This window comes from Rhinichthys klamathensis, unplaced genomic scaffold, assembly GCF_029890125.1.
Source record: "Rhinichthys klamathensis goyatoka isolate OS25496 unplaced genomic scaffold, OSU_Roscu_1.1 h1tg000191l_1, whole genome shotgun sequence".
NCBI lineage: Eukaryota > Metazoa > Chordata > Actinopteri > Cypriniformes > Leuciscidae > Rhinichthys > Rhinichthys klamathensis.
Genome location: NW_026606717.1, coordinates 309744 through 334674, shown reverse-complemented (window position 1 = coordinate 334674; position 24931 = coordinate 309744). Strand labels below are relative to the sequence as shown.

The window sequence follows — 24931 nt, the reverse complement described above, 5'->3', positions numbered from 1 at the left end:
CAGCCTATTTTTATGTCCATTACTGGTAATTATAGATAGTGTTCAGGTGTTGTGTGAGATGTCATTGGGCTAAATTATAAGGCATTTCCTCTTGTTTTATTATAGGTTGGTTATTAATGACTTTATTCAGTATCCCGACTTTCAGTTTTAAATTTTTTTCCCCCTTTTAGTCTTTTCTAATGTAAAAACTGTGTGGGTAATTAACCAGTTATGGAAATTTCTCATTTATGAGATGGTCAGTATTGAGTTACTGGATATTATCTTATTGTTCACCTTGTATCATGATAATATTTATATGAAATGCATTGTACAAATGTTTTGGTATTTTGAAAGTAAACAACAATACAATATGTTCGGAAATAATTGGTTTTATTTGGTAGGGACTGTTGATTTTCACAGTCCACACTGAACACTTTGAGGAACCGAACAGCCTGTAAACCAATGAACAACTTATATTCTTAAGAATGAATGCAACCATTTCTCCTAGATATCAGTGAATCAGCATATTAACTCTACACTAGATATGATCTGTAGTTAGCATAGAGTATGTTTCCATTTTAAAGTAAGTTGAGAAAGTGTGTTACGTGTTGTGATTACATAAGTCCCGCCCTCACACAGCAAGTTCACTCTTGTCAGCGCTTTCACATGCCTATGTGGGAAGCGTGGGCTGTGGTCGGATTCGAAGCAGGAACAGAAATTTCTTATTAAAACTCTTATCAGAATTGCCTTTGTTTAGAAGTGAATAGACAAAAAATAAAGAAAAATAGTGGGAAGGTAAAGCACTTGGGGTTATGTTCCCGTGTTTAAGTGCGGTTCTTCCTTCCTCCTACATGTGAAGGGTTTTATAATCATTACCAGTCCCTTCCTTGTGTACTCTGCAGCTTTTTGTTCATTTCCGAAAGTTGCTGTGACTCAGTGTGGTCCAATACTCGTCTGAGAGGACTTCCACAGCACTGTGTCCTCTCAGCACCAGCAGGTGGAATCCGTGCGGGTCATTTCCAGCAGCTGGGCCTCTACTTCCTCGGCATCATCAGGGAAGCGTTCAACGAAGGACTGGATAAGCCCTTCAGCGCTGCCTTCATACTCAACTAGCTTCACAGCGTCATCTACAACACAAACAGTAGCACATTATTCCATGTGTGTATGTGTATCTGTGTTTCTGTCACTGATTATACAAGAATGGTCATTTTTAATATATGGCTGAAGGAAGGAGGCTAAACACAAACCTTTGAAGAAGGTGTTAGCCTGGACAAACATCTTACGAGCTTCCTTACGGAGCAGAACCGTCTCTCTGAGGCGCAGGAAATCGTGGGTGCCGTCAGCAGTTACAGCAGAGTATCCTTCATACAGAGCCCGTCCTCCCTCCACATCGGCTGTCGCCTTGTGCACCTTTACAGAAAAAGCAAATCATTATGGAAGCTCGTTTCTGTTCCATCAAGCTCCAGTCACACTAGACTTTGAGCACGCGAAAGTTCTACGGACACGGCAACGGTCGTGATATGACGTCACATTCTGCGGCGTCTGTTTTGATAAAAACGTAAATTCAACCTATAACAAATAATAATAAATCCAGAAAGTAAAACTATACAATCTACTCCACTTTACTGCAAAAAATATGTGTGTTCTTTTAATTCCCGCCGTGACTTATTGATCTTCTATTGGTCACGTCTTCTTCTATTGGTCACGTCTTCACGTGATATGAATTTGAAGGTTCACCAAGAGTTCACCAAACTTGAACTATGGAACGCACCGAAATGCCAAACTTTTTCACATGAGCTATTTCCAGTCTCCAGCATTCATATGCATATGAATGGAAGTCAATGGAAGGAATGAAAAGTGTAGTGTGAACGTCCCTTCATTTCAGAGTAAAAATAAATAAATAAATAAAATTAAACAATTATGAGAAAAAGAAAAAGTCACACAGTGAAATACTTCACATTAACTGAAATAAAATATTAATAAAACTTTACATTTTATTTCAGCTAGTTGCATTTCTTATTTTTGTTTAGTTTTAAATGACTAAAACTGAAATAAATTAATAAAAACCATATAGGCATATTAAAGTTAATAAAATTACACAACACAAAATTACTAACACTTTAAATAAGACAAAATAATAACATTCAAATTAAAACCATTTATAGGCTAATAGTACATTAATAGGGCTTTTCACACTGTGCTTAACCCCAGGTTATCACCGTTCTAAACACCACTTTTAACGCCAGAGCGTTTTACACTTTACAATTTAGATGCGGGTTTAGCACCACTTTTCACCCGGGGTTATGAAACCCTCCTCTGAAGCAGGGTTAGCACCGCTTTTGCAGTGTCAACTCCGCATTGCGGCGCAAAACTTGTACAGTGTGAAACGATGCGTGTTACAATGTTACAACTAGATGCTTAGCAACCGACAACCAATCGCGTGCCTTATATTGTATTGTATGTATATAAACAGTCGTTTCTGCGTATAACAGGAAAAATATCAAAACGCAATGGAAAACGCGACAATTGGAGCGAAGAGACCATCATTCTTACCTTTATAGTTTGAAAAGTTCACTCAGAAAAAACTTAGCAGTCAGCATTACAGTTAGCAATGTGTAATATTACAGTCAGCAATGTGTAATATGAGGACGCGCAATATTAGAGCCTTTATGTAAACAGGTCACGTGCTGCGTTTGACAAGTCAGTAACACTGACACCACAAATATGCAAATAAGGACTTTAACCCGGGGTTTAGGAATGTACCGTGTGAAACAGCAGCTTATAAATACCAGGATTAATTGTTAACCCCGGGTAAACACACAGGTGTGAAACATGAATAAAGATAACCTAGGATCCCACTGTGAAAACCCCAAAAGATAGTAAAATAACAGTGATTTAGTCACATTACTGTATCAGTTTACCAAAGGTTAACACATTAAATAAACAGACTAATATATATATAAAGCCTTTTATTTCTATAACTCACTAAAATGCAATGTCATGTGGTCATACTACTGTTGGAAACGTTTTCTATTGTATAATGTATTCTGTTTCTCATACTATTTTTAATAACAGGTATGCAGTGCAGTATAATTTAGTTAGCAGGACGCTAGTTCCGTTTGAACAGTAAACTGGCTGTACCTGCAGTTTACAGAGGAACCTCTGGATGGCGCTCTTGCCCACTGTGTTGATCTTGCTGCGGTCGAGTGTTATGACAGCGTCTGGTCGTCCATCTGTCCCAGTGCACTCCTTCAGACCAACCAGCCCCTCTCCAGCCTCCAGTAGAACCCTCAAAATCACAAACCGGGCCTGCATGTGTGCCTATGACAGCCAGGACAATGTCAAGACGAGAAGATAATCAAGCAAAAGAGTAATGATTCCTGGACAGGCACACATCTAAATCTCACCTGTCTCCAGCTCTTGCTCTCTTGCGTGTAGAACTCCAGGCCTAGCAGGCCAGCACGCACCATGGTCAGCCAGTTCACATACACCACCTCCTCTGCATCCTCCCCTTCATGCCCGAAAATACTGCCACACACAAAAATTGCTCAGCATTCATCACTGAGTGAATCCACACAGAAGTGACTAAAGGTTCAGTGACTCACCTGAGCACCTGTTTGTTGAGACACAGGTAGAGACCTACACACTCAGCCCGACACTCCTCATAGGACGAGGCGATGGTGGAGAACTTGCTGTCCCATGTCTCGCTGCCCTTGTACCAGCTCGAGATCTGAAAGCCGAAAGGTCCATTTTATGACTGTGATTGGCAGCGCAAGGTTCATAAAGAGGGTAAAGGACAGTTGAATCCAGTAATGAACAGGATGACAAGGTAACCAACTCACCAGTTCCCCTGTTTCTGGATTACGTACAGCAGTTTCATCAAAGTTGAATTTTCCCTTATCATCCTGTTTTAATACAAACACATAAGATGAAGAAACTGTGAAACATTTGTATTCATGAAATGTTCTGGGTTCAAAACAACTATGTTCTATTGACAGTTTAAGCTCCAAGCAGACGCCCTGCTAAAAAGACAATTTAGAGACAACTTCATAGTTAAACAGAAGAATTACTGCTGTGATTTAATGAAGAAAAAAAAGAAGGGGAAAAAAGCATGTACTGTATGGAGAACTATAAATGCCACTCAAATATATATACACACACCAGAGTTTAAAAGTTTGGGATCAATAACATTTTTAAATGACGTGAAAGAAGTCTATTTATTAATATTGTGAAATATTTTTACAATTTAAAATAACAGTTTTCTATTTGAATATATTTTTAAGTGTACTTTATTCCTGTGATGGCAAAGCTGAAATAAAGTGATTCTTCAGAAATCACTCTAATTACTGATTAGCTGCTCAAGAAACATTTCTTATTATTATCAATGTTGAAAACAGCTGTACTGCTTAATATTTTTGTGGAAACAGTAATACATTTTTTTCAGAATTCTTTGATTAATAGAAAGTTCAAAAGAACCACATTTATTGGTAAAACTTTACAATAAGGTTCCATTAGTTAAGGTTATTTATTGCATTAATATTACCTAACAATGAGCAATACATTAGTTACAGTACTTCATCTTTATTAACATTAGTTAATAAAAAATACAACTGTTCTTTGTTAGTTCATGTTAGGTGTAGTTTATTAATTTATGTTAACAGATAGAACTTTGATTTTAGACTTAGTTAAAATTTTGGCAGTAAAATATTTAGATTAACATTAACTAAGATTAACAAATGCTTTAGAACTATTTTTCATTGTTAGTTCATGTTAACTGATGTAGTTAGCTAATTATATATATATATATATATATATACTGTATATCCATCCCACAAGTCACATATATACAGCAACATGTTGATCTGCTTGTTTTTCTCTACCTGAACAAAGAGCTTCCCACTGCCATGACCCAGCAGCTCATGGAGTCCAACCTGCACCTCAAAAGAAGGCCCTTTCCATTTGATGTACAGGTCCTACAGGCATAAAGCCACAGAGGAAGAAAAATGACCACTCTGAACCTCTACTGCAACATGTTTGATTCATTAGACTATGACCTGGTTTCAAAGAAAGGGCAGTGACATATTTTAAGATATGTCAGTGCAAATAGCTTTCAGTTAAAACACCTCAAACATGCATTTTAGTCTGGGACTAGGTTTAAGCCTTGTCTGTGAAACCGGGGGTATGGGTGCCCAATCATTATCCTGGAGATCTACCTACCCGCAGAGTTCAGATCTAACCCTGATCAAATGAACCTGTCTGTAATTATCAAGTGCTCCTGAGGATCTTAATTAGCTGCTTCAGTTGTGTTTGATCAGGGTTGGAGCTGAACTTTGCAGGAAGGTAGATCTCCAGGAACAAGATTGGGCACCCCTGCATTACAACCTTACAGACAGCCGTCATCGGCATTACCTTGTCATTCTCCTCAAGAAAGGCGAGCTTGTCTTTCTGTGTGGCATACGCAACAGCCAGCACATTCCCAAGGGACACGTTCTTGAAACCTTCTGTCTGTCTGATGTCGTCATCTACAGACAGATAAATGGTTAAAACTTCTCATAGAACATTTATCAATCAAATTTGACTACATATGGAAAAATCCATGTCAGTTCAGAGGACTCACAGTTTGGAATGTTGATTCCTGCAGGGATGCCGCTGCCGGCGAAGGTGAGTACGTCCAGAGAGGTGAAGTCTGGCTTGAGGAAGCTGTCCTTCTCAAAGGCAGGAGGCCAAGGCAGCTCTGGAAGCAAGACCTCGGCCGAGCTCACCAACTGAGCAAAGCGAGCACTCATGGCCTTGTTCACCACGGCAACAAAACCTGTTGGGCAAGATGGTAAGTGCGAAGGAGAGAGAGAAACAGAAGTCATAACTGGGAATCTACAACAGTTACTGGTTGTTTGGGCAATTTGTGTGAAATGATTTCCTGTTTTATTTTTTTTTTATTTTTTTTTGCATGTTGGTTGCATCACATGACTTTGATTTGGTGGACAAAAAGTTGAGATAATAATAATCATCATCAACATTATTACTACTATATTATTAAATATTAATAATAATACAAAAAAGATTCCAAACTACGTGTGAATTTCATTCTTTTAATGAGATTTTTATTAATAATAATAACAAAATTAATTTTAATTCAGGAATTAAAAACATGTTCATCATAGATGAAGTGTATTCAAGCCATCGTATGTATGAATTACATTTTTACTTGTATTTTCTAATAAATGAATAGATCTGGACATGAGAAGAAATGACCAAAAAATATTTGATCTTACCTTCAAATTCACCTCTTGAGCCAAATGGATCTCTGTAGCTCTCAATAAAGCCAATGTAACTGATAAAAAATAAATAAAATAAAAAGGTTTGTAATAGAAATTCCAAGTTGGAAAGAACAATGTCTAGCTCAACAATGAAATCAGACATTTAAGCATATATCAATAGCCTGTGGCCTATTTCACAGAGTTGGTTTCTGTGCCAATCAAGGTAAGTTTGAATTTACTTTGCATAAACTCCGTTTTTGGGGTTCAAAATGATGTATTAGTTTTTAGCTGTTTTCATCACCATGTTAACATGCTTCAAATCATGTATTATTCAGAGTAAGAGATCGCAAACCAAAACTCAACCAATCAGCTGTGAGCAAAGTGGCATTAGTCTGACGCTCACCGTGTTTCGTGTGATTGGCTGTTGTTTTCAGGTGCATGCGCTCCAGAGTTAAACAAACTCGGGATAAAATCTGAGTTGACAAAGAACGTTTATAACGAGTGTGGTGAAACTGTTGAATCTAAACTGGGTTGGTTTTGTCAACTTTAAACCTACTCTTATACTTAGAGTTGGTTCAATTAGCTTTGTGTAAAAGACCACAGGTCTGTTAAAAATGAGTCAGACACCTCTCCACAATAGGTCCTTTGTCTTTGATCCAATAACGAGACCCTTCTTTATGGGCTTCCACTGAACCATAAGTGAAACTGCGGATATACTCCTCCAGCATCTTCTTCTGGTTCTCATTGGCTGCATGAGCCTGAGACAAAAAACAACAAAAGCAGCTTTACTCATGCTTCAAATGGTCATGATGTTCATTTCACATCCAAAAGTATAATTGATTCAGTGTTTTTTCAGGTTGAATGTTGTCATACCTTGGCTTTTTCCAAGTTCTGACACACTTTCTCCATAAGAAAGGAATAATCGCCCCTCTTAACAGAGAACACAGCATCCTCAAATTCATATCTACCACAAAAAGTTTCACCACCCTTCTCAGCATCACAGCAGTCTGCAGATGAGAGGGGAAAAAAGGAAAAAACTCAAATGAAATGAAAAGTAATACACAACATATAAACTGGATTTAAATTGGTCTGTATACTCACCCGCCTTCTCAGCAGATGCCAAACGCACCTCATAGCACCGTTTCCCATCTATTTCAGTCTTGAACAGACGGGTGTTGTAGGCACTCAGTTTCTACAAGGACAGACAGAGTACTCTAAATGTGAGCGAATATTTAAGTAACCTAGTTCATTCATGCTGTCAGTGAGAATATAACAAGATCAAGTTACATCTGGTTCAATTGGTTAAAATTAGCTATCAAGAGCAATCAATGAACAATACTTTTACAGTTTTTATTAATTTAGATTGTAGGCACTTGAACAGACGGGTGTTGTAGGCACTCAGTTTCTACAAGGACAGACAGAGTACTCTAAATGTGAGCGAATATTTAAGTAACCTAGTTCATTCATGCTGTCAGTGAGGATATAACAAGATCAAGTTACATCTGGTTCAATTGGTTAAAATTAGCTATCAAGAGCAATCAATGAACAATACTTTTACAGTTTTTATTAATTTAGATTAGTTCATTTATGAAATTCATGATCATTGTTAGTTCATGCTTTTCATAGCACTTTAAAAGGTACAATATGTAGGAATTTTTCGCCACAAGAGGGCACAGTTACCAACAAAAACAAAAGCGAAGCTTGATGACGCTATGAGGGAGAGTTGAACGATGGGAGATATCGTTTTCACCATCCAGAGATGTTATGGAATTAATGAATCATGATCACGGATGAGGTAATTTATTTGTTTTTGTATTACCTGTACATCTGATCGCAATATTTTATGTCACCATAATGAATTAACTGCAAGGAACGTGAAATGTTATGCTATATTATCCTTTTACAGCTATTTGTCAAATGATTTGTTGGGTTAATGCTGCGCAGTTTTACGTGTTTATGGTTAATGGCGTGTTGTTTTACGTGTTTAAAACCAATCGTACTCAAAGTAAATTTGAACGAACATTTGCAAGTAATGGCTAAATATTGTTTAACAACACATATCCGATTGTATTTAATTGCACTGCCATAATCTCTGTCAAAACACAAGTGATAAAAGCATTACCAAAGTACAAAGAGCAATATAACTGTGATTTTTCATCAGCATAACGATCACTTGATAGTTTTTGAGGTGAATCAACATATGCATAATGATTGATCTGTCACGTTATATGGGTATCTCGCATTGTTTATAAGTGATATTATTGACAGTTGCATGTGTTGCAAGGAAACACAGATACATCATTTTGTTTTATGTACATTTGCTCACCTGTCTAATAAAGTATATGCAAGAGCGGTGTTGCTCCAAGTTAGTCGCGGACGTGGAGCTCTCGGCATCTCGAAAACTCCACGCCGATATTGATCCTCATTTTAGTTCTCCTTTTTTGTCCCAAAGTCTGCTTGCCATGGTCCATAATGATTGAACGAAACAACAACAGCGCGCAGCTAAACGTTACGCACTACACAGTTGTCCACGTCTGTCGCCATGGTTACGTCATGGCTATGGCAGTACGAGCGGAAGCCGAGGAAAGCGTGGATATTGCGTCATTGACAGGCGTCATTTTTTTCCGGTACGGCCACTTATTTAAAATGGGAATTTCTCTGAAATAAAAAATCTTTGGAGACTTTTGGGATATTGTAAGTACACAACTGCAGGAAATATATCACACTGTGCAAGTGATTTTTGGATATTTTATTACAAAATTCCTACATATTGTACCTTTAACAGATGTTCATTATACAACCTGAAATGGTAAACGCATTAATATTTGTAGAAATGTACCTGAATTAATAAATGCTGTTGAAGTATTGTTCATTGTAGCTCATGACACCCAATGCATTCAACAATGTTAATGAAATGAATGTGTATATACACTCACCTAAAGGATTATTAGGAACACCATACTAATACTGTGTTTGACCCCCTTTCGCCTTCAGAACTGCCTTAATTCTACGTGGCATTGATTCAACAAGGTGCTGAAAGCATTCTTTAGAAATGTTGGCCCATATTGATAGGATCGCATCTTGCAGAGTTGATGGAGATTTGTGGGATGCACATCCAGGGCACGAAGCTCCCGTTCCACCACATCCCAAAGATGCTCTATTGTGTTGAGATCTGGTGACTGTGGGGGCCATTTTAGTACAGTGAACTCATTGTCATGTTCCGAAACCAATTTGAAATGATTCGAGCTTTGTGACATGGTGCATTATCCTGCTGGAAGTAGCCATCAGAGGATGGGTACATGGTGGCCATAAAGGGATGGACATGGTCAGAAACAATGCTCAGGTAGGCCGTGGCATTTAAACGATGCCCAATTGGCACTAAGGGGCCTAAAGTGTGCCAAGAAAACATCCCCCACACCATTACACCACCACCACCAGCCTGCACAGTGGTAACAAGGCATGATGGATCTATGTTCTCATTCTGTTTACGCCAAATTCTGACTCTACCATCTGAATGTCTCAACAGAAATCGAGACTCATCAGACCAGGCAACATTTTTCCACTCTTCAACTGTCCAATTTTGGTGAGCTCTTGCAAATTGTAGCCTCTTTTTCCTATTTGTAGTAGAGATGAGTGGTACCCGGTGGGGTCCTCTACTGTTGTAGCCCATCCGCCTCAAGGTTGTGCGTGTTGTGGCTTCACAAATGCTTTGCTGCATACCTCAGTTGTAACGAGTGGTTATTTCAGTCAAAGTTGCTCTTCTATCAGCTTGAATCAGTCGGCCCATTCTCCTCTGACCTCTAGCATCAACAAGGCATTTTCGCCCACAGGACTGCCGCATACTGGATGTTTTTCCCTTTTCACACCATTCTTTGTAAACCCTAGAAATGGTTGTGCGTAAAAATCCCAGTAACTGAGCAGATTGTGAAATACTCAGACCGGCCCGTCTGGCACCAACAACCATGTCACGCTCAAAATTGCTTAAATCACCTTTCTTTCCCATTCTGACATTCAGTTTGGAGTTCAGGAGTTTGTCTTGACCAGGACCACACCCCTAAATGCATTGAAGCAACTACCATGTGATTGGTTGATTAGATAATTGCATTAATGAGAAATTGAACAGGTGTTCCTAATAATCCTTTAGGTGAGTGTGTATATATATATATATATATATATATTAGGGCTGCACGATATTGAAGAAAAGTGCGATATGCGATAACTCATTAAATAATGCGATATTCGATATGCGATACGATAATGCTTAAAGGATTAGTTTTCACCTTTAAAAAAACTTTTGCTGATAATTTACTCACCCCCATGTCATCCAAGATGTCCATGTCTTTCTTTCTTCAGTCGAAAAGAAATTAAGGTTTTTGATGAAAACATTCCAGGATTTTTTTCCATATAATGCACTTTGCTGGGCACCAAACGGTTCAAGGTCCAAAAGACAGTTTCAGTGCAAACTGCAAACTGTTCAAATGGCTTTAAACGACACCAGACGATGAATAAGGGTCTTATCAAGCGAAACCATCGCTCATTTAAAAAAGAAATAACAAAGTTTAAGTTTTATAAGCTCAAATGCTCGCCTTGGTCTGTTCTTTGTGACTCTCCTGTTCGAACTCGTTCATCAAAATGAACGAATCTTTTTCCGAGTCAATTCGTTCATTTCGTTCGTTAAATGAACCAAATGACTAGAAAAAAGATTTGTTCATTTTGATGAACGAGTTCGAACAGGAGAGTCACGAACGTGCATCACAGAACAGAGCAAGGCGACCATTTGACATTATTAAACTTAAACTTTGTTATTTATTTTTGAAATGACCGATCGTTTCGCTTGATAAGACCATTATTCATCGTCTGGAATCGTTTAAAGCCCTTTGAACAGTTTGCAGTTTGCACTGAAACTGTCTTTTGGACCTTGAACCGTTTGGTGCCCAGCAAAGTGCATTATATGGAGAAAATCCTGGAATGTTTTCATCAAAAACCTTAATTTCTTTTCGACTGAAGAAAGAAAGACATGGACATCTTGGATGACATGGGGGTGAGTAAATTATCAGCAAAAGTTTTTTTTAAAGTGAACTAATCCTTTAAAGTGTGTAAAATAAACTTAAATTATCTTTTAAATATATTTAAAATTATATAACCTGCATATTCACATTCTTTATGCAGCCGTGTTTTACTGTAGCATAAGAAGTGTTATTAACATACCGGTAAGTGTAAACCACGGGGTTTAGGGTTTCAGGTAGGCCTACATTAGAGTTTATTTAATAACAGAAACTGAATAATCAAATGTAAAAATAAAACACTGCTTGGTTTTAACTATATGAATTTTGAGTTTTTTTCTCTTTGTCTTTTATTCATGACCCCAGTTATTGCAAGCTGTTGCGATATGCATATTGTGCTATATGTCGATAATTTCGATTTATTGTGCAGCCCTAATATATATATATATATATATATATATATATATATATATATATATATATATATATATACACACTCACATACACAAAATATATATATATATACATATATATATACACATTTATATGTATATGCATTTGGAAGATGCTTAAATTCTAAATGTATTCAACGTTTTACATTTTTGCCAGTATACGTGTTCCCTGGGATCAAAATGAAGGACTTCAAAAGCGTATCAAATGTTTTCAATGACAACAAAAGCAGGAATTTAAGATAAATCTTTACAAATATTTATAAATCTTTACAAATATGGAACATAATTTCTGTTAATATTTTATGAAACATTTTATATTATATACGTATCATACACTATATTAATTCATATTACTCAGAGAAACAATACAGCTGTTAGGAAAGTGCAAGGCTGTAATTTTAGCTGTACAAAAACAGTCTGTTATGCAGCTTGATGTTGGAAAGTGGTGTTTGTTGTCATAATTTAATTTATTATGGTAATTATAAACACTAGTTTGTACCTCAAATTGTTTTACCAACAGTTTTACCATTTCATCATTCTTCTAGTTATCTACCTATAGCAGCTAATGAATAGGAAGTCTCACATATTCACAGAAAATATCTTCCACATTTCAAAACAAAGATGATACCTTGGAGTCCAGAAATTTCTGGGCAAACTCTGCATCTTCTAAGCAGCAGTTCCCTGAGAAGTAAGTCGTGATCCCCTAGGAGAGAATAGTAAAACATCAACCTGAGACTAAGCTGTAAAAAAAGGCTTACTTTTTTCCTCTTTTACCTTGTCACCCAGACCGAGCTGTTTCAGCTTGTCTTCTAGGGAGTAGAGGGGCTCAGAGCAGCAGCCCCACAGCGCCTCTATGTCCCTGGGGCTCTCCTCAAACACCAGGCTCTCCCACACAAGAGCCTTGAACTTCTCCTGCATATAAAAAAGGGATAGTTATCAAATACTAAAACTGTTGGGATGTTGCATACAAGTATGACAGATTACACATATTAAGTAGGGTGTTTCACCTTTGGTAGGTTGGGGATGAATTTGGTGTCCCCAAAGGACTTGTAGTTCCCCATGTTTGCATAAATCCCAGCAGCATATACGAGGAAGGCCTAGAATGAGATAGAACTTTGTTACGACAATGAACACAGAGATGTTAACTTTGGTGTTTGTAACAGGTCATTTCACCTGATATTCCTCTGCGCTCAGTCCAGCTGCAGTCGCCGTTGCCTTCAGCTGCAGTGGCGTCTGTGCGCGGAACAATTTTTGCAGCAGTGCGTAGATGTTGGCAGACTCAGGAGATGTCTGGATCAGCACGGCCAGGCCACCGTACCAGGACGCTCGAGAGAGGTAGTGTGCATACAATTGCTCTTTGGGAGACAGCAGCCTGAAAGCCTCCCGGCAATCCAGAGCAGAGATCCCGATGTCATTTGGGAGGTAATACTGAGAGTCCACCATTTCAAACTTTAAGCAGCTTGTTCCCTCTCCACTGAAAATTCACAAAAGCATGAAGAAGGAGTCACTGATTAAATATCCTACTATGCAAAAGAACAAAATTACATGGTTATAATTGGGTCATTTGGGGATTCATCATAGCTTTACATCCTGAACTTGCTCTGTCTCTCTCTCACACACATAGCTAATATAAGCCATTGGGCTGCCAACTTTTGAGTTTAGCTTGAGACCCTTTCACACAATTTCACTCAGAAAATTGCCATGGAATGGCTAGAGTGCCTTCTGTGAGAACGCAAACACGTCCCGGGATTGATCCCGGTATTGATCCCGGGGTGAGGACCTGGTAACATTGCTGGGATCAGTCCCGGACCACGCCCTGTGTGAACAAAAGGCAGGACCAATCCCGTAAGGGGTGTGTTGTAGTGATAAAACGTGTCGTTGACTCGTCGCACTGACGTAGTTATCGTGATTCTTTGACCGGGTGTTTTAAATGCAGATCAACATTCACGTTGCACATTAACAAAGAAGAAAGTTTGTGTGCTTCAAGGAACAAAGAAAAAAGTGTGTGTTCGTCAAGGAACAAAATAAGGACGAAAAATGTCTGCATTACACGTGATGTCACGTGTCTTGATGGGATCTTTACGGGATGTGTGTGAAACCTTACATCACAATAAGTGTAAAACCTTGCATCACAATAAGTGTATTGTGATTGTCCAAACATTTGGTAACTAAACAGAATTTCATTAAGTTTAGTGACAACATGTTACAAAGTTTACATGGTGCAATGACTTGTAGCCTACTGTTTGTATTAGTGCCTACTGCCTAACACAAATTTCATTATTTCAATTCATAAGCTAGCGATTTGATTCCGATCTTGATTCATTTGGCTAAATATCAGGAACAGTAGCTAGGCCTACATACATGTTAATTTTTCTCAAGGGGAAAAAAACCTCTTAGCTAATGCTGTAAACATAAAGGGAGCCCAGTCAGCTGGTATTATTATTACAGGTTAAAATTATCAACTCAAATTAATATGATGCGTTTTTTTGTATAATAATGTTATAATCTTTTTTTAATGATATGAGTAGAAATATAATAAATATGCAATATAGTGCATATATTTAGCAAAATTAGCCTCTCTACAGTTATTTTTTCTAGCTAACTAACAGGCTATGATCATTAAAATGGCTTTCCTGAGGTAACTTAAATGTAACGTTACATGTGACATTGTTCTCCAGCTGTTTTATTGACCCCTTTCTACGGTTGAAACATTGATTGATCGATTACATGATGAGACATGATACATTTCGGCAAGTTGTACTGTATCTTTCAACATAACTTCTAATGTTCATTCGTGTTTATTTACTATTAAGTTAACTAACGTTAGAAGTAAAGAGGAAAATATCATCAGTTCACGTGCCGGCCGCTTGAACCATTGACAGTGGCTTGAACTGAGGCGATACAGCGATCTGTCACGTCACATTTAAGAGCGCCGAACGGATTTATTATTTGAATTTTCAAAAAATGACATAATTTGAAAGCTGAGACTTTGTTTCATATCAAAAGTAACTCGGTCTGTCTCGTCTGTCGGTGAGAGCGTGAGGACAGTGTGTCAATTGTGTGAGAGTTGACAGTCCTGAGTAGATACTTTTGGATATGTAACGTTAATTCTGTAGACATACACAGTCAAAATATTGGCTTTACGGTTGAAAGGTGACTCAGCATTGACACGGTGAGTTTCTCTTTCACTTATGGGACTTAACTGATCATCAGCTAGTACCGTTAGCACACTTGATAGTGCAGGAAATCAGACAATGAAATCCCGCAAATCTGTGCCATGCAAACAAATATGAAATAATTTTCTATACAAATACCCTATCATCTACAATAAGGAACATACACTTTCTCTTTAAACAATATCCCATATATTAACAACAGCATGTAACACAAGTTCTACCTGAATTGTGCGTTCACTCCTGTCAAAATGAGCACCAGCGAGTGTCTGTCCGAATCTACTTCCGCTACTCATTCAATGGAATGATCCGCCCCTCAGCCAATCAGACGACGGGGAAGATAACTGACTGGCGTGAGATCCAATAGGAACAGCAGGTGAAAAAGAGGTTTCGAGTTATTGAAAATGAAGGCAACTGGAGGAGGGGATTCTTTTTTATGTTTATTGTAATGTATTAATATATTATTATACAAATGTATGTATGTATTTGTTTAAGTTATTTCTCGTAACAGTGGATTCAGACTTAGCTATTTATTTATTTATTTTTAAACTGACGTGTTTATCACTCAAGTGCTTAAGAGGAATTAATTTCCCAGCACTCTAAAATAAACTTTCTGTCAACAGGAAATTGTCCATCTGAATGGTCTAAACAGCATCTTGACCACCCAGGATCATTTATTTGTTTATTGTGCTGTGGTTTGCTTTCTTGGCAGTCACTGCCAGATGAGAATAATTTTTTAGGTAATACTTTTAGGTATAAAAATAAAATAATGCTGGTGGATGAAATAGTCCAGCCCAAATAGAGTTAAATAAAATGGATACAATTATTAAAATATATCAATCAATCAATTCATACTTAAAACCTATAAAATTACTAATGAACTTAATTTATAGCGGTAAACGGTAATATATATATTTTTCCCTCAGGTTTGAAATATTTCATGAAATTCCATCAATTTCTGTTCCCCTCACTATTCTAATAGAATGTTATTATAAAAATTAAGCATAATTCCCAAACATTCAAATCAGCCCAGTGTTTATTCCAGCCATGGGATATTTGGGGTGGTTATGGAGCTTATTGTGGAATCTAGGCATCAACAGGATCCCAGTGGCGCCAGATGAGAAGATAGTAACCTCTTGTTTTGAACGGGCCAAGCACCTGCTGATGAACCGTCATCAGCTACAATACACAATTCAATAGTCACTTCAAAACAAAACACTCAGCTTTTCTCTTTTGTCGGGTGCTAAGAGTAAAGCCAAATGCTCAAATTTTTATAAAATGTAGCCTAATACATAATAATAATAGAAATAATAATTTCTGTTTATTGTGATAATGTAGATGTCCTTCAACATTATAAGCAGATTAAAAATACTTTTTTTTAAGTGTTGTTAGTAAAAAACAAAATAAAAAAGTTGGTTAGCAGAACTGACATGCATATGTGCTTATTTATAGTCTGAGCAGAATGCATCATCTCAGTGAACAAAGCTGTGGTTTAGAGCAAGCCAATCACAGAAAGCAAATGTCAATAAATCACATAGATCCAACAGGTTACTGGGGCGGCACGTCGCTTGTTGCCTGTATGTTCATTCTCCTAAGGGGAAGGAGAACAGAGCAAATCAGGCACTATTTTGCACAATTTATTCCTTTATAGTTTTACTTGGAATTTGTTTACAGATGCCTGTGTATGAATATAATGCTTCAAAAATATGCTTCAAGTTAGATGCATACATCTGCATTTCAGAGAAAAAGTAATGTGCTTGGAAAAGTATCAAAGGACCAACATGAAAATGGAGAGTTCATCTGCAGTGATACTATGAAATTTATCCTTACAGATATGTTTGGGCAACAGACAATGGACTACTATTACAAGCCCAAACTCAAACATGTTTTTCAGCGATCCATGTGGGGAGTGTTTAACTTGAAGGTAATGTTTCAAGCATTTGAACAACTCTGTTAGTTTTCGGATTTGATTTGGGTGTTAAAATTACTCAGCGGCCCTTTTGCATGATTGGAGATTTTACTAGTTGTACAATGTGTCGTATTTGTTGTATTTATTAATTCGATATGTTTAAAGAATGTTAATAGATTATTTAAAGCGTTTTCTTATTTTAATGTTAAAATATCTACTAAGACCCCTAAATGTGTGTTTGTGCTTTGTTTGAATTACTAGATTATGTAACCGTGAGTGCCGACATGCACTGTCTGTATTTATATGATAGTGTCAATTATGTCTTTATCTTAGCTAACTGCCAGCACACAGGAAATAAGAAAAGGATTTTTCTTATATATTGCTTATATGAATTATTGTATGCAATCTTTTTTAAACTGTTTAGGTTTCCTAGAATCATGAGTGGCCGTTATTCCAAATCTACAAGATCTGAGTTCTCAGAAAAGTAAAAACCATCTTGTTTTGACAGATGCAAACCTATTGGTGATTAATGGCCTACTGTCACATGGAACATGAAGGGAGGGTCTTCTACAGAGAAAATGGGTATAAACACAAGTATGTCCAGAGATTACAAACAGTGAGTATGACCACATGCCACCTGGTAACATGCCAGACATGAGCACACGATCACTCGAGTCATCTTAAGTTATTAAAATGACCTCAAAGCATTTGGAAACGGTTAGGCATCCACTGAGAGAAAAGTGCCATGGAAAAGCTAGAAGAAAGCAAATGTTCTTTGAGCCGAAGAAAAGAAGGTGAGTACAAAAACTAATCTTAATCATGATTGTCACATGCTGTATTCCACTAAAGCTGCATTTACAAATATTTTATGTTTTTTTTTTTTGTTTTTTTTTTTATGCATTCATTAGAACTAACTTGAGGAATTGGGACAAGACATACATACTAAAAACATTTCAGTTTTATTTTTAACTAATTTATCTCCGAAAAATGAAAATGCTTTAAATGGGAAGGAAACAAACATTGTAAATAAACTAAATGTAGTAGACTTTCTGGTAGCATGCAAATGATTGTTAATTTCCCTCAGTTATCATGCATATAGTATCTTTTTCAAATGAATGAAATATTCAGATAATACCCAAACAACAAATCAGCCAGGCACTATGCAAAGGTTTTGAGAAGTTTGAAAAGTTTAACAGAGGAATTTGGAGAATTATTTACATGCCACTTGATAGTCAATATACTTAAAAGTGCCCTTTTCCTTCAGTTTTAAGAATGTTTTCATTCTTCTTATTAAAATAAATTAAATGAAAATAAATTAAAAGAAGACATTTTTATCCAAAATTACTTAGGAGCAAAAGCAGTCGTTACAGAGCCAACAATATTCGTGCTTTACAATGTCAGTCTTATTAGAAAGCTAGATTGCAGGAAACAAGCTATAGCAGAGAAAAATGCAGAGAAGGAAATAATTGTATGAATAAATAATAAAGAAATTTTTTTTATAAATTCACAGTAAGTTTCATATTACACCAGCAAATATCAGCAATTATTTTACCAATTATTACCTTTATTTATTTACATTTTCAGGCAAAAAAAAAAAAAGCATGTAAAAACATATGCACATGTGGCATTATCAGAAGGCATGGCATTGTATCAGAAGCTGCAGGCAACCACGCTTGGTAGTGATAAGACAAAGTGACGCAGTCATGACGTCTCTTTTTCCATCAGTAACGGCGCTGCCCTCTGTCTTCAGTGAAAATGATGATGATTCTAGTGTATGTTCCCTCCTCTGAATGACGCTAGTTGAGAATCGGGCCAACAGCAGCGTGCTCATACAACTAAAACAATTTAATTTAAAATGTTTGCATGTTTATGTTAAAAATGCTTCATCATATCTTTTGTGGTTGTTCAAATTCACCATAAATTTAAATACAGGGTCTGCACAGAATTGAGAAAAACATGTTCTCGCTTGGCGGCACGGAGCAGAAGGAAGAAGGAGAGTCAGCTGTTCGAGGAGTTAACTGCTCTTCTGCCTCTAGGCCCGAATATGGACGGAAAGCGAGACAAAGCTTCAGTCATACGTCTCACAATCGCTTACCTTCACCTGAGGGGTCTTCTGAACACACCAGACAACTGTACACAGTCCTCTCCTCCTTCACCAGGTAGAAAGAAAAGGGCTTGAAAGTAGAACACGGGTTGAAAGAAAGCAAGTTTTCTAAAGGCCATTGTGATTGTAGGAGTATCGGCTAAATCTCATGAGAGGGAGTTGCTAGATTCTGCCCTCGGAGGGTTTGTGGTTTTGTTGTCTTTGAATGGCACGGTCATCTTCACCACTAAGGGCGTAACTACACACACTGGAATAAACCAGGTGATGACACTAAAACTAAATGAATTCCATGAACTTGGAATGACTTTACTGGCATCTTTATTAAATCCCAAACGTGTGTCTTTCAGATGGATTGGATCGGGAGGAGTTTGTTTGAGTTCTTGCATCCGTGTGATCACATGGAGGTCAAAGACATCCTCACGAGCCTGATGGGTGAGCACTTCTGGCTGGAAAGACCAGTTTTTACCATAAATTTCCATGCTGGTCTAGGCTGGTTTATCCTAGTGCCGGTGATTTGATTTGCTGCTAATATTTCAGGAAACCAAGGACAGCAGGAATGTGAAGTGCTCCTCAGAATAAAAAGTGTGATGAATCAGAAGCTGACTCCTTGGAAAGTAAGAAAGGCTTCTTTCCATTGTTTGCAAAAGTAAAAAAGACCACATTGTTTGCCAGCAGCTATCACCCTGTAGCCCAAGGCTTGTGTCCCACTGAGGCAAAGCAGGGTTGACCCCGGTCAGTTCCTGGATGGGAGACCTCCTGGAAAAAACTTGGTTGCTACTGGAAAAGGTGTTAGTGAGGCCAGCAGGGGTGCTCAATTCTAACGCCCCAGAATAGTGATGGGGACATACTGTCAAAAAAAAAAGCACCATGCTTTGGATGAGACGTTAAACCGAGGTCCTGACTTTCTGGTCATTCAAAATCTCAGAATGTCCTATGAAAAAGAGTAGGGGTTTAACCCCGGACAAACATCCTGGACAAATTTGCCCATTGGCCTCTATCCATCATCATGGCCTCCTAATCATTTCTATATAGACTGATTGGCTTCATCACTGTCTCCTCTCCACCAATAAGCTGGTGTGTGGTGGGCATTTTGGCGCAATATGGCTGCCGTGACCGTCGCATCATCAAGGTGGATGCTGCACATTGGTGGTGGTTGAGGAGATTCTCCTCTTCCATATGTAAAGCGCTTTGAGTAGAAAAGCGCTATATAAATGTAATGAATTAAATGTAATGAATCTTTGCTTTTATCTGAAGATTATTCAGTGTACTGGAAAGAAAAAGACGTTGGCTACACTTGGATCCAGTTGCCTAGTTCTTCAGTGCAGGGTTCTGCCCATGCAGGAGATCACTGAACTGGATGCAGCGCTGAATACATGTACGTTTATGAGCGTACACAGCCCAGACATGAAGTTCACCTACTGCCACTCAAGGTACAACCTTCTGCATGCAGCTTTCAAGTGCAAAAAGCTAACTGCTTTGAATCCGTCTTTATATTTGAAGCTCTTTTTTGGCTCAGGGTTGTGAAGTTGACCGGCTTTCGAGACACAGAGTTCTTGGGTCAATCCGTGTACCAGTACTATCATCCATCTGACTGCCAGCAAATCCGCAAGGCACACATTTGCTGTAAGAGATATCTTGTCATATTAATTCATGCTTGATTCAATTTGTTTTATTATTAAATGGGTTAAATAATAATAAAAAGCAATATTTTATTTGTTAAAGTAAGCTGTCCTTAAAGGGATCGTTCACACAAAATTGAAAATTCACTTAGCCTCATCTTGTTCCAAACCCATTTCACCTTGTTATTTCAAAGATTTTATTTTATTTTTTATTTTTATTTTTTTCCAAACCACTTGAAACCCAACACCTCAGGCCATAGGCAGCGAAACATGGATGGCAATGTTATTTTATTTTATATATTTTCTTTTAAACTCTTTTCTATTAAAGAACTTCATGCATTTTTTAAATGACATGAGAACGAGTAAATGATGACAACAATTTTCTTTTTTTCTCTCTGTCTTTAATAATGTTCAAATATCTGTCCGGAACAGTGCTCTCCAAGGGTCAGGTGTCGACTGGGAAATATCGGCTGCTGCACAGGCACGGTGGCTATGTTTGGGCAGAGACAGACGCGTCAGTGGTGTGCAACAGTTGTACTGGTGTGCCAGAGTGTGTCGTCTGCATCAATTACATTCTTAGGTTAGAAAATTGCCAGTAGCAATGCCAAGGACATTGATTGGTTAAATTCCCAGGAAATACACATACTGAAACTATACCTTAAATGTATTGTAAGTTACTGAGGGTACAACAACAATGTAATGTTTTTTTGCATACTGATGCCAACGTTGTCAAAACTATCCCCGTTCACACGGATCTGTGAACATGATTAAAAACACTGTGTTATGCATGCCAGGCCTGTAGCTGGCACACATTATGCGCATGACGTCACTGTTTTCACAAAGACGTGTTTTTGTAGTTTACACGGAGACAATAAAGGTATCGGTTTCAAAAACTTGCGCTTGCACAGTTGTCGTGCATGAACGGCCAAAACGCATAAAAGTTTTCCGTTTTTAGTTGAAAACTGTTGTGTAAAGACTCTATAGAAGACACTTTTATCTCAAGGGGCCGTTTACACGAGTCAAGTCAAGTCAAGTCATCTTCATTTATATAGCGCTTTTAACAATGGAGATTGTTTCAAAGCAGCTTTACAGAGATAAACATACAATTTACGGTAACAGAGATTGTTAACAGTTTTCAACTTAAAACGGAAGACTTTTTATACGTTTTGGCTGTTCATTTACAAGACATGGTGTTTTGCAGGCCTGAAAATGAAAACTTTTGAAAATGGGATTCAAAGTGCAAGGTTTTGAAAACTCTACCATTATTGTCTCTGTGTAAACGACAAAAACGCGAATTTGTGAAAACAGTGACGTCATTACGTGTTCAGTCTATGGCACCTAGTGTGTTTCCTTACAAAGTGACATCACTGACTACTGGCCTGGCATGAATAATACAGCAATTTTTGTTGTTTTTGTGGATCCGTGTAAAGGGGGATTGTTTTGACAACGGTGTCCTCTGTACGTGAAAAACACAAAGGAGAAACTTTTCAGTTTTTAGTACATTGTTGTCGTGTAAATGTGCCCTAAATGTGTAAAAGGCTGAAGGTATGTTGTTTTATTTTTGAACAAAATTTTTTGTTTGCTTCATAATATTGTAGTGGAGTGGAGCAGCCTGATTTAGCATTTTTACTGGAGCAGACAGAACAAGTTCTGAAGCCAAAGGATTCACTTTACCCAGAAGGCCTTAGAACCAAATCAACTGAGCACAGTATTCCTACAATACTCCTAAAGCAAAGAGGTCAAATTAACAGATATTAAAATATCACAGGATATGATGTTATTGAAAATGGTTATAATGATGATGAATTGTCTGATGAATTGTCTTTTGCTCAGAGGGTGACATACAGGAAGTTCATGGCTGCAGAGAGATCACACATAATACAGAAGAGTGCTGCATTTTCAATTGTGTGAGTACCCTTAATGTTCTGAGGTATCAGATGTTAATATAGTATTTTGATATATAAACAACGGTACTGAATTATTACTGTACTCGTAGACCAAACATATTTACACTACTGTTCCAAAGATTGGGGTTGGTAAGTTGGGGTTGGGTTTTTTTAATGTTGCATAAAGGCTGAATTTATTTGATCAAAAATATAGTACATTTTATTGTAAATATTATTACAATTTAAAATAACTTTTTTCTATTTTAATGTATTTTAAAATATAATGTATTCCTGTGATGGGAAAGCTGGATATTCAGCATCATTACTCCAGTCTTCAGTGTCACATGATCCTTCAGAAATCATTCTAATATGCTGCTCAATAAACATTTCTTATTATTATCAATGTTGAAAACAGTTGTACTGTATAATATTTTTGTGGAAACCGTGATTTTTTTTTTCCAGGATTCTTTGATGAATAAAAAGTTTAAAACAACGGCATTTATTTTAAATATAACTTTTTTAACATGAATCAATTAAATGCATCCATGCTGAACAAAATGTTTATTTCTTTAAAAAAAAATACTGACTACACATTTTTAAACGGTAATGTACATATTGTGAAAACCTTCCTATTTGTTGTGCTTTACTGTAGGATCTGTGTGAGTTAGACTTGGACAGTCTGGCTCCATACATTCCCATGCATGGAGAGGACTTCCTGTTAACTCCCATTTTAGACGGGACGGTGGACAGTGACGAACTAAATGAGTGTGGAGTCGGACCATCATTCAACAGTCCACATCAAAAACTGGACCCTCGGTTGCAGAATTCAGAGGGAACAGTCTTTCTACCTACGAAGAGCCTGACACATACCCAACAAAGTGTCAGTCATTATTTTCTAACAAACAAGTATGTCTAATAAGAAAGGTAATTTTCTGGTGTACAATAATGATATTTATGCATTTTGCAATCTATTAATAAAAACAAATATTTCCTTTGTCATAGGATCGCTGATACTAACCTGATAACAGCCAAGCAGTTGAATGAAAGCTTAGATCTTGTGAACAGAATTTCAAAGGTACTGTCACTGTGCTCATGTGCATGCAAATTCCCTTTATATTACAGTTAGTTACGGTCCTTCAATTTGATTGGTGGATTCATTCAGCACAGAAGCGGCACTGTATGTTGCTCTGAGATGCTCAACCATTGATTATGCTTAGACTTAATTTGGAACTATTTTCAAAAATTGACAAGTAAATATATTGAGCAATATTGTGTCTGAAATACAAATTACTCAATTAGTGCAAATTCAATTGTTCATTCAACTGTTCTATAAAAGTATAAGATAATATTTAATATTCCATATTGCATTTGAATTTTTGAATTGAAAATTTTGAGTTTAAACAACCCTGAAAATACATTCAAATGAAGTTAAGTAATTGGACAAATTTTTTCCTTCAGGTTTATAATTGTAAGCAGCATAATTATCAACTATTCTCAACTGAAAACACGACATATCATTGGAGGGAAGATGCACTGAAATTTTCACAACAACCCAACAGAACATACTGGAACATTGGTAAGATGGCTTCCAGACTTCAATAAAACAATAGTTTCTCAATTTATATTACACATTTAGCATTTTCCACATTTCCACTAGATGGATCAATACCGAGGCCATGTCGCAGAGGCCTGAATCCACTTGGATCAAAGTTCAGATCGCTTCTGGAGAATCCAATGCGTCATCCACAGAACAGAAAACACCATGCTGATGTAAAAACGGACCCAGCACCTTTGACTCTACCTATTTTGAGTGGGTGGGAGTGTGAGGTCAATGCTCCTCTTGACCCCACATCATATTTGCTCCAAGGGACAGAAATTATAGCTGTTCTGGACCAAGTGGCCACAAGAGTACCTTGGTGCTGATACAAAACAAAATACCAGTAATCACACCAACAAGCATTGCCTTAGTGTACATTACTTAAACCTGAGTGATGGGCGTAAAGTTTTGGAGCAAAGCTTGGGCTTTGTGCTTTAAACGACTCTTTTCTAAAGTCACAGCACAAGTAGTACAGTAGTGGCCAAAAGTTATGTCCGGCCTAGAAACATTTACATTTTAATGTTACTTAATAATTGTAACAGATTTTCTAAGTATATTGCATAGTTGTGCTTGAAGTCAATTGTTTTATTCGTGATAACGCAGTGAAACATGCCAAATTGTATGGACATCATTTAGAACACATGCAAAAAAGTGTTATTAATATTAAATATTAATGACTGATTATGTTGTATAGTCAATGTAAGCTTTTTGTTTTTCTATGCACTTTTTTGCATAGTAAAATAAAACCTGTAGCTGTAGTTTGCCAAATAATTTTGTCAGAAAAATACCTCAACCACATTTAGTGTTTTGTTCTTCCCTCATATTTAAAAACAATAAAATATTTTCCTTATATTTTGATGGTTTATTAAAACTTGTAGGGTCATTAAAACATATCACTTTTGGCCACTTCTGTATTTGTAAATATGGTCTTGCGTCTTCTTCTACCATTGCT

At 37.2% G+C, this 24931-nt stretch overlaps 2 protein-coding genes across 2 annotated transcripts; one reads left to right on the top strand and one right to left on the bottom strand.

The window, feature by feature from the left end:
• Positions 1 to 352: 352 nt before the first annotated feature.
• dpp3 (dipeptidyl-peptidase 3) lies at positions 353 to 15165 on the bottom strand. The gene is made up of 18 exons (XM_056261975.1): positions 15089 to 15165; positions 12865 to 13165; positions 12699 to 12788; positions 12466 to 12603; positions 12320 to 12394; positions 7338 to 7428; positions 7110 to 7243; positions 6864 to 6994; positions 6252 to 6310; positions 5597 to 5791; positions 5389 to 5501; positions 4860 to 4952; positions 3822 to 3884; positions 3585 to 3709; positions 3387 to 3507; positions 3121 to 3300; positions 1227 to 1389; positions 353 to 1106 (listed from the first exon to the last, which is right to left on the bottom strand). Exons 2-18 carry the CDS (start codon positions 13132 to 13134, stop codon positions 964 to 966), a joined length of 2184 nt encoding a protein of 727 aa, XP_056117950.1. The 5' UTR covers positions 13135 to 13165; positions 15089 to 15165; the 3' UTR covers positions 353 to 963.
• A 2154-nt stretch (positions 15166 to 17319) lies between these two features.
• hif1al2 (hypoxia inducible factor 1 subunit alpha, like 2) lies at positions 17320 to 24736 on the top strand. The gene is made up of 14 exons (XM_056261976.1): positions 17320 to 17567; positions 18706 to 18932; positions 19008 to 19138; positions 19225 to 19309; positions 19415 to 19491; positions 20132 to 20307; positions 20394 to 20500; positions 20929 to 21076; positions 22095 to 22234; positions 22330 to 22403; positions 23035 to 23288; positions 23385 to 23457; positions 23841 to 23958; positions 24040 to 24736. Exons 1-14 carry the CDS (start codon positions 17467 to 17469, stop codon positions 24303 to 24305), a joined length of 1977 nt encoding a protein of 658 aa, XP_056117951.1. The 5' UTR covers positions 17320 to 17466; the 3' UTR covers positions 24306 to 24736.
• Positions 24737 to 24931: the final 195 nt, after the last annotated feature.

Excerpts from the sequence above, each read along its gene's own strand:
- dpp3 (XM_056261975.1), bottom strand. The coding sequence starts at position 13,134 with ATGGTGGACTCTCAGTATTACCTCCCAAATGACATCGGGATCTCTGCT. Across the intron at positions 6,311-6,863 it reads AAAGGACCTATTGTGGAGAG|TTACATTGGCTTTATTGAGA; the intron begins GTGTCTGACTCA and ends ATTTTTTATCAG. Across the intron at positions 4,953-5,388 it reads TTCTTGAGGAGAATGACAAG|GACCTGTACATCAAATGGAA; the intron begins GTAATGCCGATG and ends TTATGCCTGTAG.
- hif1al2 (XM_056261976.1), top strand. The coding sequence starts at position 17,467 with ATGACCTCAAAGCATTTGGAAACGGTTAGGCATCCACTGAGAGAAAAG. Across the intron at positions 20,308-20,393 it reads TTCACCTACTGCCACTCAAG|GGTTGTGAAGTTGACCGGCT; the intron begins GTACAACCTTCT and ends TTTTTGGCTCAG. Across the intron at positions 22,404-23,034 it reads AGTGCTGCATTTTCAATTGT|GATCTGTGTGAGTTAGACTT; the intron begins GTGAGTACCCTT and ends GCTTTACTGTAG.